Source organism: Leptonotus elevatus, chromosome 1 (assembly GCF_054856555.1).
Source record: "Leptonotus elevatus isolate MCC_2025b chromosome 1, RoL_Lele_1.0, whole genome shotgun sequence".
NCBI lineage: Eukaryota > Metazoa > Chordata > Actinopteri > Syngnathiformes > Syngnathidae > Leptonotus > Leptonotus elevatus.
This window is the reverse complement of record NC_141239.1, coordinates 45,881,899-45,900,062: the sequence shown is the minus strand read 5'-3', so window position 1 is coordinate 45,900,062 and position 18,164 is coordinate 45,881,899. Positions and strand designations below refer to the sequence as shown.

The following is an 18,164-nucleotide window of genomic DNA, read 5'->3' as shown; positions in this document are numbered from 1 at the left end:
ATGTATCCTCCCTCAAGTCTGCACTGTATTTTAGCTGTAAATATTTGTAGAGGAAACACTGGCCAATGGACTGCAAATACAGTAGGCAAACTGTCAGCGTCATAGATTGTCACTTTTGTTGCTTTTTTTCCTTTTCTTTTTTACAATTGCAAACTCAGTGAAGTCGGTTGCCTCCACGCCAGTATTCATATATTTGTTACTCTTTAGTAAGCAAGGAATTTTCTGCTAACAGTTTAGCATATTAATGTTTAATGATATCAACCAAATTTCCAATTTCGCACCCCCAACCGCGCGCTCCCGCTCATCGGCGGGAGGGCGACACTACACACTCGCAGCCTCGCACCCGTCGACGGGAACGCGCAACCGAGGGGCACAAAAGCGGAGGCGCAAGTACTGGGACGCGGCCCACACGTCGCAAACCGGAAACGGAAACAAAGCTGATGGTTGAAAACCCAGAAGTCGGAAATCCCGCCTCCTCCGTGGCATATAGTCCATAGAATACAGTATATCCCTGATGTAGCATATGTCACTATGTTAATGATTTGACAACCTTAATGTGTTTTCTAAACATGAGGTACAGCCAAAATGCCATGCGCGCTCGCAATGGGCTCTCGCAAACATTTCTACTTTAGAAATATGCAGACTGCAATGGAAAATTAAATATTATCCAACTACTAACACAATCCCTTGTGTGGCAGTGGCAGTGTTGGGTGGGTGCGTGAGGCAGAACAGACACATTATGCAAACAAATCAGGTTACACATTCATCACTGACTTTGTTTACTGATAAAATCCACTATATCAACCACAGTGGCAGAGTAAGTATAAAGTATCGTAAATGTGTGTGCGTGTTTGTGTGTGTGTTACTCACTTATGGGCGACCATAGCCTAACCCAACCATCTTGTTCATGTTCTGAAGAACAGTTAATGTTCTGAACTGTTATAGCACTAAAGATTGACTGAAGATTGACTTTTTTTTAGTTCTTAAATTGAACCCCTTTTTTGGTAGAAAATTTGATGCGGCCCAAACACACCAGCAGTAGACTCACTCTCACGCGGCCCCAACATAAAATGAGTAGGGCTGTCACAAGAAAATATTTAGAATTGATTTTTCTACCTATTATTCTATAAATTAATCAGATTTTATTTTGAATGAAAGTGAATTCCAAAACATTTTTGCCTGATTGTTTACTAAACAGTAATCAGTGATTGATTTTTATTAACCAGGTATTGTTGTTTATTTTGCATCGTTTAGTGACAAACAAAATAAAAAAAGGAATATTATACGAGTGGGATTGCTGTTGTAGGCTTACTCACCAATGTTTTTGAAACAAATTCAATTACAGTACTCTTTTGGTTATTGTTTTCAAAAGTAAAAGTAGATGTTTCCAAATGTCTTAGTTTGATTAAACATAACATTCTGCTCTTAAAGGACAACAGAAATCAGAGAACAATTACTGTTGAGTCTGACCTCAGAGGATTTGAGCAAGTGAAACAATGGCTCTAAATGATTACTCGAATAGTTGTTGAATGATTTGATAATCAATTAGTTGTCGATTAATCGATTTATTTTAACACCTCTAAAAATGAGTTTGACATCCCTACTCTAAACCTGTTCAATTTGGGTTCTCACTTAAACGACTTTGTTGACTTGTCACGTGATAAATCAGAAGTTATTCACCTGCAGTTACCCAGGACTTTTTATTAATTATTGGGCGGACAATGTTTTATTGTAAACTGAGAAACACTACTCTTACTTGAGTACAATTTTTGGCTAATCACATTTTATAACGTTAGCCAAGCCAGTTGAACAGGTTCTTTTGATAGCCCCAGAAAAAGTTGTTTTTTTCTCATTGAGGCAAGTTATCAAAACAGGTATTGTACACAATTGACAGTAAGCATTTTTTTTAAACGTTCGTACTTAAGTACATTTCAGACGAGTTGAATCAGTACTTTTACCCGAGTCTTGTTCAGTGTATGTTTGCCACCTCTGAACTACCATATATCGACAGCTGATGGCGCTGTGAAATCATAAAATTCCATGGTTTGGGTTTGTACATGTTTACAAACTTGAGCATTATTTTTTCCCTCAAATCTTTTTGGGGGGAATCAACAGAAAAATGACTCAAAACAGTGGCAAGTCAATTAGGATTTTTTTCCCCCCCATGTTCAAGACTAGTGGAACAAATGTGTGTGATTCCTTTAAGGCCGCCCCACGCTTCTGGATGCGCGCATGCGCAGATGCGTGAAGGAGCAACCCCCAATGAAAAACAACAACAATCCTGTTAGCAGTACGGTTGACCAACGCAATGGTTCCCTGAAACTCAACGAGACGTCTGGCCTCGAACACACTACAATTACCAGACCAGCTGCTTCACTTTCCCCGGGCCTTTATATGTCGATGGTGCCGAGCTCATGAACTTGGCCAGCCTAAGCGGGGATGCGGGCGGAAGCCAGCTCCTTTTCGCCAACTTTAACCAGGACAACACGTAAGCCAAGGCCGGGCCGAATGCATGGCAGGGCGGGGAAGCACGCAGACAGGTTCCGGGGAATGCTCGGTGCTACGGTGGGCCGTGCTGTGGAGCTAGCTGACGTTAGCGTCCATTTTTGTGGGCTTTTCGACTTTATGGCGGCTTGACACTGCTAGATGAGACTTGGCCTGCATATGTTTTCTCTGAATGCCAAAGCTAATGTCCGAGTATTGTTTGTTATCCAATTTTAATACTCTAACTCGTCTTATATTGTCGGTGGTTAGCCGCTAGCTGCTAGGCTAATGTGATGTTTTTAGCTACATCTGTCAGATTTGTATTCACCAGTTTCATGTGTTTCACTCCGTGTATGTATTGTAATATGTTCTGGGGCCAGGCTGTGCGACATAAAATTATGATACATTTTGGGGGTTGTGTATAAACATGCTGAGTTTGATTCAATTGCGCAAAGCTGGGACGTTACAGGTGTATTGTCTTTCTGTTGCGGCGATGACTTGTGCTTGTATTGTGTTGATTTCAAAGGTCCCTGGCTGTTGGAACCAAATCGGGATACAAGTTCTTCTCTCTGTCCACCGTGGAAAAATTGGAGCATATATATGAATGTAGTGAGTATCCCATAGTGTGTGAACATACAACATTGTTCTTAATCAGGTACTGTATAAATACATAAATACATACAGTCTGTGTGTGTCTACAGCTACTGTCACTTCCATACTTAGCTTCTTTGTCATGACACATCCTCCAAAGTACTACAATGAATGTAACTCAACCAACCGCTAAAGAGACACATGAAACCTGATGGTGTGTTTGTGTCATACAGCGGACACAGAGGATGTGTGTATCGTGGAGCGTCTGTTCTCCAGCAGCCTGGTGGCCATTGTCAGCCTGAAGGCCCCCAGGAAGCTCAAAGTGTGTCACTTCAAGAAGGGAACTGAAATCTGTAACTACTCTTACTCCAACACAATACTGGCTGTTAAACTCAACAGACAGGTAAGAAAATAAACACTCATTCATTTAACTTATTTGCAGGGTCTTCCATCATGTTTCAAGCTAAATAACAAACAGAATCTGTTGATAATTTGGTTGTTTATTTATTTATTCTTTGGTGGTTTCTTTGACAGAGGCTGATAGTGTGTCTGGAAGAGTCGCTTTACATTCACAATATTCGAGACATGAAAGTGCTGCATACAATCAGAGAGACTCCATCCAACCCTTCAGGTATGTATAAAGCTTATGTATGCTTGCAGTATGTATGTGTCCTGCAGTGTTTGGCACCCATTTCACTCAAACATCTCTCCTTGTATGCCCTCATGTGGATGAGCTAGTTCTCTCTGTGGTGGGCAATATATAAAATACAAGTGTGTGTAAATTAGGTTTCCCCATTAGGGATAATAATTGGTATTATAAATCAAATTAAAGATAACTGAGAAGTGTAAAATGCATAAAGAGATTACACTGTCAATATTCAGGTTACGGTCAAAATTCTGGTTTCTGGAAGATTCAGAATAGCCCGTTTACATATGTGATTAAACAAGTAACTCTGTATCTTTATTTAACCCGCCATAATGTAGCAGTAAAGTCAGAATTACAGTAAATGTATAGAAAACGCATACAGCCAATAAATATGAAGCATCCATCCATTTTCCTAACCGCTTAACCTCACTAGGGTCGCGGGCATACTGGAGCCTGTCATAGCTCACATTCATACCTATGGACAATTTAGAATGTTTATTCAACCTACTTTGCATGTTTTTGGAATTTTCTGAAGATTACACTTAATAAGTAATGCTAATTATTAATACATTAATCTAAACAGTACAATGGTGCCTTGCGATCCAAGTGCCCCGATTTATAAAGTCACACAAAGAGGACAAAATAAAACTGTCATTACTAGGGCTGCAGCTGGAGTGGGCGATATGAAGATATTAAATCGTTTGAAGATAAGATAAACGCTGCGTACCAAGGCATTAATGTCCACATATTATTTGGTAAGGTTTATTTTGAAGTTACCCGGAAACTCGTTTTCACGCCTATGTGCGACAAATTTGTTGTGTACCATTCAGAACCGTAACATGTATGAATTGCATCCAATATTATTAGGAAAAAAATGTGTATACAAACACTTGTTGGCTGTAATTATGCTGTAAAATAATCATTTGAAAACCACTTAACTCTTTGACTGCCAGACGTTTTCAGAAAAGGGATGCCGCCAGTGCCAGCCGATTTAAGCATTTTGACTGATTTTCAAGGTCCACAGAAAATGTTCTGTTTGGACTATGGAAACACACGTACTACCAAATGAAAGATTGGACTTTCATCTTTCATCAGAAAAAAAGAGTTTGTTTCTACCTTATTCCGTTCTTTAGTAATCAACAATAGAAAATGGTTAGTTTGACCCAATTTCGCCCGTGTTGGACCAAAATACGGAGAAATCAAGCTTTTAGTGAAACGATATTATTTCATGCATTCTAGTGAATTTGACACTTCTTTTTGTCCATGAATGATGCCACAAACACCTAAATAGTGCTTTACTTCTATAAAACACTACCACCAAGAATGAAAAAGTGTTTTTTGATAGCAAAATACGTTTATTTACATTCAACAGTGTAACAATTTGACAACAATTTGGCAAACTATTTACAAATGTGTGCAACTGTGGTGCTATTTACAAATATGTGGATGTTTCAACGACAGTTTTTCTTTTTGTAACACTCTCCTGCGTGCAAAGAGACGTAACAGCATTTGCACAACAGATTGCCTCTTCGCGTGTGCCACTTTCTTGCAGGCCGTTTTTTTCCGGGGAATAGCAAGTATATACTGCAGTGTGTCATCACGTCTAATATCAGGATCATGCTACGGTTACGTTACGGTGGTGTTACGTCTCGCTTCCCCGTGTCCTTCAGTTGCTATACCGGGTTGGTAGGAGATATTCTGATCCATTTTATCCACTCCATTCATGGTGGCATCGTAGTCCAGAAACAGTGTCTTCTCCGTGATCAGACTGTACCCGCTCCTCCGATGAATATGCATTGGACTCGGGGTACTCTTCATTGTCCGATCGAATGTCCGCTTGTGCAGCTCCGCGTTTTCCGGCCTTAGCAGCGCTAGCCGCGCTAGCCGCGCTTTGCCGATGAGGCTTACTACTTGTTCATAACAGTCACGCCAAAGCTTCCAACTTTGGCGTAGAGCTCGTTGTCATCTTCATCATCATCATCAATCTGCATTGGTCGATGCCAACTCTCCATCGCCCGATCGAATGTCCGATTGTGTAGAAGTACCCGGCCGGCTATTGTGCGCGTTTTCCGGCCTTAGCAGCGCTAGCCGCGCTAGCCGCGCGTAGCCGGTGAGGCTTACTACGTGATAGTAACAGGCCAAAGCTTCCAACTTTGGCGTAGAGCTCGTTGTCATCATCATCGTTGACATCAATGCGCTTTTTAGTATTGATTGATGCTTTCCGTCTTTGAAAAAAATGCTCAAGCGTGAGCTGCTTGTAACCGGTTGCTTGGTCTAGCCATTGTGGCTTGGATCAGCCATTGTCTCCTCAACACTCTAGCTCCGCCTCACGTCTTCTACTGACGCCCACGGTGGGCGGCCCATCCAACCTTGTGCAAAGAGAGTCATCGCTGCCCTCTAGGGGCCAAAACGAGTCTTTGACTAATCAGATCAGCCTGATTCTTTCAGCACAGCTGCCCAAGGCTTTCCTGCACCCGTTTTTGAAAAAAAAAAAAAAAAACATAGGGGACGTCTTTTAACGTCCTCGGCGCCCTTCCCTAGGTTTATGCTAAACGTTTTATAACGTTTATGGCAGTCAAAGAGTTAAGTATGGTGGTAAATGGCTAATGTTTTCTTAACTCCATGCACTCTTCGTAAGCTTGAATTGTCATGTCAGAACTGTTATAGTGTTTGAAATTGCTTGGCCCATTAGAAGCAGCCCTCTGTCACAGCACACAATACCTTTCTTTGACCGTGTCATTTAATCATTTCAATATTTTTGATACCGCTCTTTGGTTGTAACTTTTTATTTGAATGACTTTATGCTTGAATTTGTTTGCGTTTGTGCGCCTTCCTACAGGATTGTGTGCCCTGTCCATTAGCAATGACAATTGTTACCTTGCCTATCCTGGCAGTGCCATGATAGGAGAAGTTCAAGTATTTGACACTGTCAACCTGGTAGGTGAACACAATAAATTATTTGTATAGCGCATTTCATACACAGGTGCAATGTGCTTCACATAATTCAATGTGTAATATTTATAAGCATTTACAAGCACAAGAGTTAAAGACATGTAAAAGTAACGTAAATAAAAAAGTACTTTATTCAAATTACTAAAAGAACATACAGTACAATGTGAGATTATTTTAGAAATGTTGATTTAAAAATTGCTTTAAAAGAGCTTAATTAAATGCTGTAGGTATGTGGAAACAAAGCATAGTCTCTAACCTGGTTTGAAAAACATTTATACGTGGGGCTGACTTCACTTGAGTTGGCAGCTTATTCCACCCCTTACATGTGCGCGTGTGTGTGTGTTCGTTCCAGCGAGCCGCAAACATGATTCCAGCTCATGACAGCCCATTAGCAGCTCTTGCTTTTGATGCCAGTGGAACCAAACTGGCCACAGCTTCAGAGAAGGTAGGACTGTAACAAGGCCCTCTCGCCCTCTTTTTTTTTCCCTTTCTTCTCTCTCTCCTTCTGCACGCTTGAGTTAATAAAGTCTCCTTGCATCGCCTTCAACTGTTGTCTCCCTCTGCGTGTCTTTTGTGTTTTACTTCCTCGTCCCAGGGCACAGTCATCCGTGTCTTCTCCATCCCAGAAGGACAAAAACTCTTTGAGTTTCGACGAGGCGTCAAGAGGTGATTGGTGTGCTCGGTGCAGCAACATTTTCCACACCACACCAAAGTGTCATTCTCTTACCTGTGTGTACATGTCGTAGGTGTGTGAGCATCTGCTCTTTGGCCTTCAGCATGGAAGGCTTGTACCTGTCAGCTTCCAGCAACACGGAGACGGTTCACATCTTCAAACTTGAAACACAGAAGGAGAAGTATGTGTACGTATTTGAAAAAGAATGCAGGTTCTGCTGTAAAAGCCTCTGATAGCATGATAATTCACTCGCCTGACTTCTGTGCAGGCGGCTCGGGTTCATCTTACTACACTCAGTGATGATAATGTCTCTCAATCTAAAGTTCAAATGAAATGGTTTCCAGATGATTTGGTTTTGGAAAACTGCACCATAAGTGTGCATGTTCTTGACTCTTTATAACTTCCACTAACAACCCAGGTTAAACTAAGAACCAAGAAGGTGGTTGCTGTGTAAAAAAATGAATGGATCGTTCTACTCTGAACTTAGCATAGTTTCTCACATTGTGTGTGTGTGTAGGCCAGCAGAGGAACCTACTACATGGGGAGGATACCTGGGCAAGGTTCTGATGGCATCAACCACCTATCTGCCCTCCCAGGTCACAGAAATGTTTACACAGGGTCGAGCCTTTGCCACCGTGCGGCTGCCCTTCTGCGGCCATAAGAACATCTGCGCTTTGGCAATGTAAGTTTCTCTCTCTGCTTTGTTGATTGCACTCAAGAAATAAAAATGAAAAAAAACACCAGAAGGAAATTCATTGAGATTCAGAACAGTCACGTAGCTATACAGCTGCCATTGATCATTTGTAATGTTTAAAAAAAAAAAAAAATGTTTTATGCATTTTGTTTTTCAAATGTATTTTACCGGTAATTGCCATCTGAAGAATGAGGCGTCAAGAGTGACAAATGCATGTAAAATAACAATAGAAGTGATTCAACGTGTAAAAATCAATTTCAAGTGATTTTTTTTAATTTATTTTGCACTATACATATACGTGTTATTATAGCTAAGGATATGCTGTCCAAATCTGTATTATATGGAATTATCCCAGTGGTGGGCAGTGGTTTTGAGACCTAGGCCTTCACTCAACAAAAACTTGAATGATCAAAATTCTGTCTGGTGAAAATCCAGAGTGGCTAGTAACACAGTATCAGAATGGAACGGTAAACAGTAGCCGCAGTGCATGGTGACAAAATCAAACAGTCGAACTATGAAGTGTTTATTTTTGCTGCGACCAGCAACTTTGTGATGCTGACCGTCCGCTAAGCTAAGTGCTCATGAAGCATGTCCGTCTCAATGTGATGGCGTACGGCAATTGGCCAGGCAGAGTCGTTCACGGCAAAAATAATCACTGCCAACTGTTTATCATCAATTACAACATCCGTCCTCTATCCGGCTGCGTTACAACAGTCAACTCCAAATCTAGTCACAACAGTTAAGTAAAACACAGTTCACAATCATTCATCTCATTACATGTCTAAAACAAAAACCTCACCAGAGATGCTTATTTATAAGACTAACTCCGTTCTCTTTTGCTAGCCATGGTTATATGGTCAGAGAGCTACAGTACATAGTTGTTCCACTGCGAACGTGGTGAATAGATCCTTTACCGGGTTAAAACAAGCTTACCCAGCTACAATTGTTATACGCCTAATTGTTGCAATGTCCAGGTTTTTAAAAAAAATAATAATTAAAGTCCGCCTTGAAAATTATTTTTCAGTCATGTACAGTTTTTTGTCCTCTCACCGCTTCATGTAATGAAATCCCATTTAAATAGCTCTGAACCAATCACAGCACGGAAGAATGATGACGTCCTCCAAGGCCTGCGAGTGGACTCTGTTTATGTTCTGTGTATTCAACTTGTAATCTGATTGGTTCAGATTCTTAAAGATGCATTGTGGAGTGCATTGTTGAAGGCCCTGACAGCACACCGCTAAAATATCCTTTACGATGTTATCCTCGAGCTTTCTGTACATATTACCTACCGCCAGTGGGAACTAGGTAGAGGCACGTCAGCATGTCAAATAATGTAAATGCATGAGTTAATGAATTCACCGTAACATACACATTCATATTTTTGTCTTGTTTGCTTTTTTTCGTAGGATTCAGAAGATTCCCAGGTTGTTAGTTGCCGCGGCTGATGGCTACTTGTATCTCTACAACTTGGATCCACAAGAAGGAGGGGAATGCACACTCATGAAACAGCACAGGTAACGCACACACAGACACATAGTCAAAGTGCGGTTTTCTTGTACACCAATAACTTTATTCCACTTGTACTAAATAAGACCATATTGGGATTCTAATGTTTACGCGACTTACCTAAAGGTTATTCTATTCATCATCATGTTTGCATTCTTGTCAACGACTGCTACATAGGCCACAATGTAAGGTACTCACTCACGGTAGAGACAGACTAACAAAATATACAAACCATTTAGAATAACTAAACCTTTTGTTATTTTTAATGTTTATATGAGTTAATTTATTATCGTTTACTTCTGTGTTGTCACTGCCTCATATTGATTGTGACAAGTTATATATGGGCAATTTGGGCATATGCAGATTGTTGCGTGATCTGTCAATCTAAACACAGACATACAGTATCAGATGTGTTGATTTAAATTTCCAATGAAAATAGAGTACGGCAATAATAGTTAGAGGAATTCAATTGGAAATTTTCACTTACACCTGCCGTGTCAATCTAGCCTTTGTGAAATTGAACCTCTGCTGTTGACCTCAGGTTAGACGGCAGTGCAGAGCCACCGAATGAGATCCTGGAGCAGGGGTCACATGACCGGCCACTTGTGGCGCAGACCTACAGTTCTTCTGTCACTAAAGGTATGTCACACGTTATGCTCACACTTATCAGCAAGGTACATTTGAAATATTCCTTGAAAGCCGCGTTTGAAAACATGCCTACAGAATCCCGAAAAAGGAAGGAGCAACGTTACAGGGTACACACGTACCGACACGTGGGTTCAATTGAACCATTTTCACTCGCTTGCAATCAAATTCAGCAAAAACCTGATTCACGTATGTCTCTAAAAGATTATCTTGAGGGATTATATTGTAGGGATACACAATAATGCTACTTTAAACCGATATCGATAAACCAATAATTTAGAAAATGACGATAATTGTTTGCAAAATTAACTTGGGTACAAATATACTTTCAAGTCCTACTATAAGTCTAACGTACAAATAAATTGAAACATTGTGTAAAGCACCAAGAAGCTGAATTTTATTGATGTCTCTGCTTCAAAGACAACCAGTAGTGGGTTTGCCAAAACAAAACAGTCATGTTTTAAAAATGCGACAAAAAACTGCACGGGTAACATTTTGGGGAGACACAGTAAAGAAAGCCTACACTGGCGACTGCCATGTCGCCATGATGCATCTTCTGTGAACACGAGATCGCGCGCATGATGATGTCACAAATACCATACTACCATAGGAGGTTGAGGAGTTGGCCACATATATATATATATATATATATATATATATATATATATATATATATATATATATATATATATATATATATATATATATATATATATATATATATATATATATATATATATATATATATACGTTTTTTTATGTCATTACTGTTCGTATTGTTGCTTTTGTGTGTTAATGTGTGGCCTTGAGTGACCTCAGGCATTAGTTGCTCCTTATTTCACTTCACTCAGATGGGGGAGATTTTTCTGTTAAACATCGCTGACTTTGGGCTGAAACCTCATAAGTCATAATATGGCAAATGTAATACTTTTCCCCAAAATCTATACTTCTAGTCAGTCCACATGTGTAGGTCTCATTTTTATGAATTATTATCTAAAGTTTTGAAAATGGCTTGCTCCCTCTGATGATGTAATGTTAATGGTTGAACAAACATGCCGTTTTGGGTGTCTTCTAAAAAGTCCTGTTTTTGGAAACTGCTCTATTTGAACAGTAAGCGCACACATGGGCAGTTTTTCCACGTTAGCGATGGGGTCTCTCACATTTCTAAATCGGAATTTGTGTGTAGCGTACCTGACTTTACACTAACGGCAGGGAGGAGTATCTATTATTTTGGTGTTCCCCATTACGTGAGCCTTGAAGTCACCCTCACCTTTGAACATCCTAGGTTACTGTGACGAGCAGGGCGCCGTTGGAGGGGCGGGTCTAGAGGAAGACCTCAACAGCTTGCGACTGGAGGACGAGAACGAGCAGCCGCCCCTCATCCTGGAAACTGACTGACCAAACGACCGCAACCACCAATCAGAGGGCTCCTCTGGCGCTGCTATCGACAAGTGACACGAGGGGGGGAGGGCAGGATCAGAGAAGGAAGGTGTTTTTCTGTTTTTTTTTAACACGAGTGCTCCGGAGCCTGTCTGTTGTTATCTGTGGTTTGTCTTTTCACATACACCTCAACATTTTATCTTCCTCCCTCCTCCTTGTGCTCCTTTTCCTCTCAGTTGAGTCTGTGCGGACCAAACTGACCGCTTTGCATGTACATGTGCCAACCGCTCAAAGGAAACCCCAATGTGAATGAGAGCGTGAGCGTGCGTGTTGGACTTTTGATCAAAATAGAAATGTAGCTGTGCTCTACTGAAGAAACACACGCAGATTCTAGCGCTGTGTAAAAACAAGACAAAAACAAAAAACAATTGTGTAAGTGCCTCTTTGCCCTCCTATCATGTTTTCTGTTTGAGATCTCTGCATTGGCTTATAATAAAATCTATTTTCATTTGTCTGATCTTAATCGAGGGTGTGTACTGTACTCTCTTTTCTTACGCTTTGCTCTCTCACGTGCATACACACAAACGCCTTGTGTGTGTGTCTCTGGCTCACGTGTGACTTTGGATGTGCTTTACTGGCACAGGTGTGCGTTTACGCATGTGGCGTAATTAGCTTACATTTATCCTTGATCACTTCTACCTCTTAAACAGAGGCTCGTTGAACACGCCCAGTCCATCCTCCCTTCCCTCCAATCAATGATCAATTTTCAACTTTGATCGTGCATTTCTTTTCGAGGCTGGCAGGCTTACACTGTAAATTGTTCTGCTTCTGACCATACACATAGGTGGACAATACGTGGCTTCATTTGATTGGTCCGTTGGTTTAGGATGTGAGTTCCGTTGGTCCTTTTGATGACTGAAGCCACTCAACAAAGATGAACCAGGAGGTTGGCGGAGTGTCTGACCTTTTCGTATAGATTTTTGTATGAAATGTGAAACATTCATTTGAAACCACAATAAAGATAAAGTCCATGTTGATGTGTGATGTTGTACCATGACAGATTAATGTATTTATTTGACCGCACTCACAAAAAAATGGAAGCCAGTTTGTTGCAAGTAGTTTTATCAAGACTTTTCTAAACGTGAGTAACTGACAGGCAGGGCTGGACTGGCCATCTAGCATACAGGGCAGATGCCTGGTGGGCCGATGCAGTTATTTTTTTTTAATTATTTCCCAACATGTCACCCCAAGAGACTGGCCCACAATTTAGAGGCACCAATCTTGTTAATCCAGTTCGAATATGGATAGCAAACTGAATCATCATCAATAAACATCAGAACTACATGTTGGGCAGGAGTCTGGCTGTGCCGGGCCGGTGGGCTGATTTTTTATAAATTTTTTGTCAGTCCAGCCCTGCTCACGGGTAGGCCCTATCATTAACATAAGAACATAGCTTTGACCCTTTCCTCTCCACCGAAAACAGTGATGCACTAATCTAAAGATGAAAATTTACAGTAACAAATATATATACAGTACAATGACAAAACATTTCTAACAACCATATGAGCTAACGAAAGGCGGCAAAGCAACAATGTACACTGGACAAAAGTATTGACCCTGGTTCTTCAATTGTCAATTGTTTACTGACAACTTTGTAGGAATAAATTGGCACTTTTCTGTCCTAGAAAAGCATGCTTGAATCAGTTTGGTGTGGAAGGACATCTACAACATCTAACACTCTGTATGAATTGGTAAAACATTCCCACAGACAGACACTCCAAAACATTCTTCTCAGAAACCCCACATTTTCTTCTATGTTAACTTTTTGTAATTGTAATGGTCAGGTGTCCCAATACTTTTGTCTATATGATGTACAAAACATTTATTCCCAACTACTAAATGTGCTACAAGAAATTATTTGACTTGAATTGGTAGGAAATGTATTATTCAAATCTAGTCTAGACGTTATATTTTTGGTTTATGGTTTTATTGAACATATTAACATACAGAAAACACAAAACACGTTACAAGTTTAAAATATAAGTGAAAGCAAAAATTAAATACAACTGGTGAGGTGGAAACCCATTGCGGGCTCTATCAAAGACCCCACTTAAGGAGAATAAAATAAAATTAAAACATTTTTTTTGGGGGGACAGCCATTTTGCAACTTGCTATTGGCTAAAAATGTCATCATAGTGCCTAAAATAGGGCTCTGGTAACGACAAATGTTTTCTGGGTTTGGTCACGTGACATTTACAAACTGAGCTCTTAGGTACTGAGATGTCATTTTCAGTTAACAGCAAGTGGCAAATGGATAAAAATGGGTGGATTTTGCTTCATATTTCACAAACACAAGATTAGTCAGAATGCCATGTAGATGAGCATTTTATTTTTGACTTAACTTCCTCTTTAATTGTGAGCCTTTGTTCATCGACGTCGGCAACCTGCAGACACAACGAACAATTCGTTGATTTTCCGCTAGATGGCAGAGTTGTTAAAAATCTTTGTATGAGCGTGTCTTCAGTTTCTGCAAGTAAATCAATTTGGTGGCCAATTAAGCAGTCCCAGATTCAACACAGTGAATTTGTAAATGTGCCAATGTGTTATATATTGCATATTACATGTGGTTCTCACTTCTTAATAACCTCCTTTAGGTCGATCTTGGCATTCTCCATTTCATTGAGATTCTTTATGGCCATTTTAAGGTCCTCCTCGCTTTCTCAACCTCTGCCCTGACCCTCATCTCTTGCTCCTAGCTGTCTTCCGGCTATACACACCCACTCACAAGAGTGAATTGCTTGTTGAATCGTGTATATTTAAGAAGCTTCTTTTTCTGCTCCACAGAATGTCACAAAAAAAAAAAAAAGAGCAAAACTTATGTGCCTTGTTTACTTGAGTGGTGAGCTTGTTGGTCAAAGTTTTCTGTGTAATTTTCATTGTACAATCATCAAAATCCAACATTAACATTCCCACCAGTGCTGTGCAGAACTCAATTGTTCCTACATCTAAATCAGACCGCTGTTTAATTTTTTGGGCGCTGCATCCGATTGGGGAAACCTTCAGCATGCCATTACAAACCAAATGGTGTCAACAGTGCCAATCAATCATTTTGTGAAAGTGTAAAAGTTTCCTGTATTATAAAATGTGGGCTAAATGACATACCTTTTGTCAAAATAGAAAAAACATTAAATAGTTTAGCAAATGCATTTAGTTACATGTGAATGTGGGAGGGTTGTCTTTGGCCCCTAAACGATTAGCTCCGCCCCTGTCCTTACGTTGACGGTGTATAACCTCAAGCGTGACTCACCGTGCCGGCATAGTGCACCAATTCAAAGTGGGCCTCTGCTCCTTTCTTCCCCCCTTTGGGCTTGGTGAAATTCAAAGACTTGCCCAAGTGGTTGTCATAGAGAGCTGTTTGGAAAGGTCACATCTGTCGCCTTTGGGAACACGCACTGCTCCTCCAGGATGGACGAGATCCCCACGGGCCGGTGATGGAAAAGCAAACAAATGAGCCTGTGCAACATGAAACCATCATGGTGAGCGAGTGAGTCAAGGAGTGCTATAACTTCCCCGACAACAATGTACAAACATGTGGCAGATTATTTTAAAGAACGGCCTATATATTCCAATATAGCATATTTCCATAAAACTGTTTGAAATTAATGACAATTAATTTTTAGTTCCTGGTCATAAAACAGCCGCACGAGGATCAGTACCAATACCTTGGAAAAAAGTGGTATCAGAACAATACCTGGTATCAGTACTCGCCCATCGCTAATTGATAGGATTAAAAACAATCAATTAGACATTTTGTAACTTTGATATTAGCGCGTGTGACACATTCATTAAAATCAGATCTCTGTTAATATCTTGCTGCTAGAGAGATGAGAGTGTATGAGATGAGCAATCTATGCACGGATGTTACAGTAAAATTCATGAGAGCAAAAGGGTTCGGATAAAGGTGAAATAAATGTAAAAAAAGAGGGGGGGGGCGTATACCCTCAGTGGAGTTCACATCAGCTTGTTCCTCTTCTGTTTGAACGTCATGTAACCAAAGTGCATGATGCCTCCAGTCATCTTATACACGCTCATCTTTTCCTCAGGCGTGAAAACCAGGACATCAAACACTTACCGCCCCCCCCCCCCCTCCCCTCCCCAGCCCGACCCCTTTACTGCACTTACCCGAGTTCTCTAATAAGGTAAGTGTGATCGAGCAAGCTGTATGAAGGCTGCATTTGTGAATCACAACAATAAAATCTGAAATTGAACACGAGGCATCATCATGTACACCTGGACAACCTATTCTTGTAATTCAGCTTTGTTTTTTCATGGGCAATAGTGAGTCAGTGTGGTGTGAAGGAGCCACGCAGACGCCCCACAGACACTTCCTGTCACAACCCACAAAACGTGACTTTGAATGGTTGTTTCTGAAGAACAGTAAATTCTGTAGAGTATATTTTAGTCTAAACAGAGCCTATTTAAAATTTACACTTGGAAGAGAGTAAAATATTCATTTTACTCAAAATATGTTTTAGTGTGCACGAGCGAATTTGCCTATCGCATGAAAAATCCATTAAAGATTTTTCACTCAGAAATTCTAAGTAAAATTTTGCAAGGAGAGATTTTGACTAAATTTTACTAGTTTATAAAAATAAAAAATAAAAGTTACACAAGGGTTGAGGAACAAACTCACAACCTTCAGCATGGGAAACTCTACCACCTGAGTTATGCCACTCCTACTGTTTGCTTATATCCAAAAGGAGACCAAAAACATTGTTACGAAGATTCACAGTAGAAGCTGCACGGCTCAGCTATTAGGAACCTGAAGTTGTGGGTTTGTTCCTCAACACTTGAGTGATTTTTTAAAAACTGTCTTCCAAGTGTAAGTTTTACTCAATTTAGAGTGGGACCAAATCACTGATCTGTATATGTAGCTGGGTAGCTGATTAACGCCCGTGCAAGCCGTTGAAGCCATAGCGCGGCCATCTTGCTACTATACGTACAGATTAGACATATACAGCTCGTAGGCTCTTAGTATAGGGTCGGGAGGGGGGTGGTTGAGGGTCGGAGTGGTCACTATTTTTTAACAAGTGTAGATATGTGCTGCTATGAACACCCCCTTATTCTTTTATCGCTCAGTTCTTTAGATCCCAATATTAGATTTGGCAGTTTGGCAGTTTCTTGGGAGTGGTAATATGGCGGCCTTGTGGCTTCAAAAGTCTTGTCCAATCAGCCATCCAGTTGAGTTATATATACAGATCAGTGGGCCAAATAGACTCTGTTTAAAGTCAAATTTACTCTACAGAATTTACTCAACGCTGGCAAAGTACTGAATTACCTGTTGGTGTCCTCCGTCTTGCCAGCACCGGATTCTCCGCTGGAGACATTTCAGAGAATGAGAAATGCAGTTTGACTTCATGAGTTTTATCAGCAGGCAACAAGGGAGGGCAGACAGTTGTGAGAATTTGAAGTGCTGATGTGTCAGTGAGCCCATCCGACGGTTTGTTTGTGTTCTCAGTCGGGATGAGCGCGAGCAACGCAAACAGCTGCCAGATCTCCCCCGATGCCACGTAATGGCCTCGAAGAATTTAGCAGCTCCCTTAACAAATCATTACATGGCACGCTCATTACACACAGGCAGCAATTCCATCCCCTATTTATCAACATGCAACCATGTAATGACATTCTGGCATCTCGCGGGGGTCATAATAGTTCCTCTGTTTTTGACTTTGAACAGAGAAATGATTTACATGCATGAATAAACTTATCTCACAATCCTTTGTGGATCTGCCTAACTGGATTCCTGTCAGCTTTTTCTGTCATACAGACTGGCATGCACGGATACAGATTTGTAGTATAGTGGGTTACATAGCTGACTTGATTTCCTATCAAAAGCCCATTGCTGTGTCTAGTTTGTACTGTACTACCCTTTTTTTTTTTCAAGGACGAGCAATATATACAGTATTTTATTTTTCAGCGCATGTAAAAAGTCTACACACCCCTTTTCAAAGGGCTGGTTTGAGTGAAATGAAAAAAATGGTGGAAAAATCTTCTTTTTTTTTAAAGCTTTTTCCACCATTAACTCATTCACTACCATAAATTCATTAAAAAAAAAAGATTATTAAAAATTAGGATGATTTTTTTCAAAATTTTCATTAATCACATTTGTTAACTCACGATCAATCACAAATCCTATATGTTCTAAATGTACAATAAAAAAATTCTAGGTTTTCATACTCTTGTTAACAAAAGTGGACATAAACATTTTAACAAATAGAAATAGTTCAAATGAATTTTTGACGTTTATAGCCGTCAACAGCAGTGAATGAATAAAAAAAAAAGAAAGAAAATATTATTAAAATTTTGGGGCGTCAGGCGATTAAAGTTTTCAATTGTAATTAATCGCATTACTTCACTAGTTAACTCGCGATTAATCACAAATTTAATGTACAAAACTAAATGTACAATAAAAAAATCTAGGTTTTCAACAAAAGTGGGAAAAAATGTTAAACTAATAGAAATAGTTCAAATGAATTTTTGACGTTTACAGCCGTCAATGGCAGTGAATGAGTTAAGGTGACCTATAACCTGTA

General features: G+C 40.2%; 1 protein-coding gene across 3 annotated transcripts; it reads left to right on the top strand.

Annotated features, from left to right (window-relative positions):
* Positions 1–2,236: 2,236 nt before the first annotated feature.
* On the top strand, positions 2,237–12,628 carry wipi2 (WD repeat domain, phosphoinositide interacting 2). 3 transcript variants are annotated; one of them, XM_086094211.1, is made up of 12 exons: positions 2,237–2,488; positions 3,011–3,093; positions 3,309–3,478; positions 3,610–3,706; positions 6,561–6,658; positions 7,026–7,118; positions 7,269–7,339; positions 7,420–7,527; positions 7,864–8,028; positions 9,447–9,554; positions 10,088–10,185; positions 11,477–12,628. In XM_086094211.1, exons 1-12 carry the CDS (start codon positions 2,415–2,417, stop codon positions 11,587–11,589), a joined length of 1,278 nt encoding a protein of 425 aa, XP_085950337.1. In that variant the 5' UTR covers positions 2,237–2,414; the 3' UTR covers positions 11,590–12,628. The 3 variants fall into 3 exon arrangements, with proteins under 3 accessions (XP_085950337.1, XP_085950249.1, XP_085950160.1); XM_086094123.1 differs by having other exon boundaries at positions 2,238–2,488; positions 7,420–7,533; XM_086094034.1 differs by lacking the exons at positions 2,237–2,488; positions 3,011–3,093; positions 3,309–3,478; ... (1 more) ...; positions 6,561–6,658; positions 7,026–7,118 and having other exon boundaries at positions 7,252–7,339.
* The last annotated feature ends 5,536 nt before the right edge of the window (positions 12,629–18,164 follow it).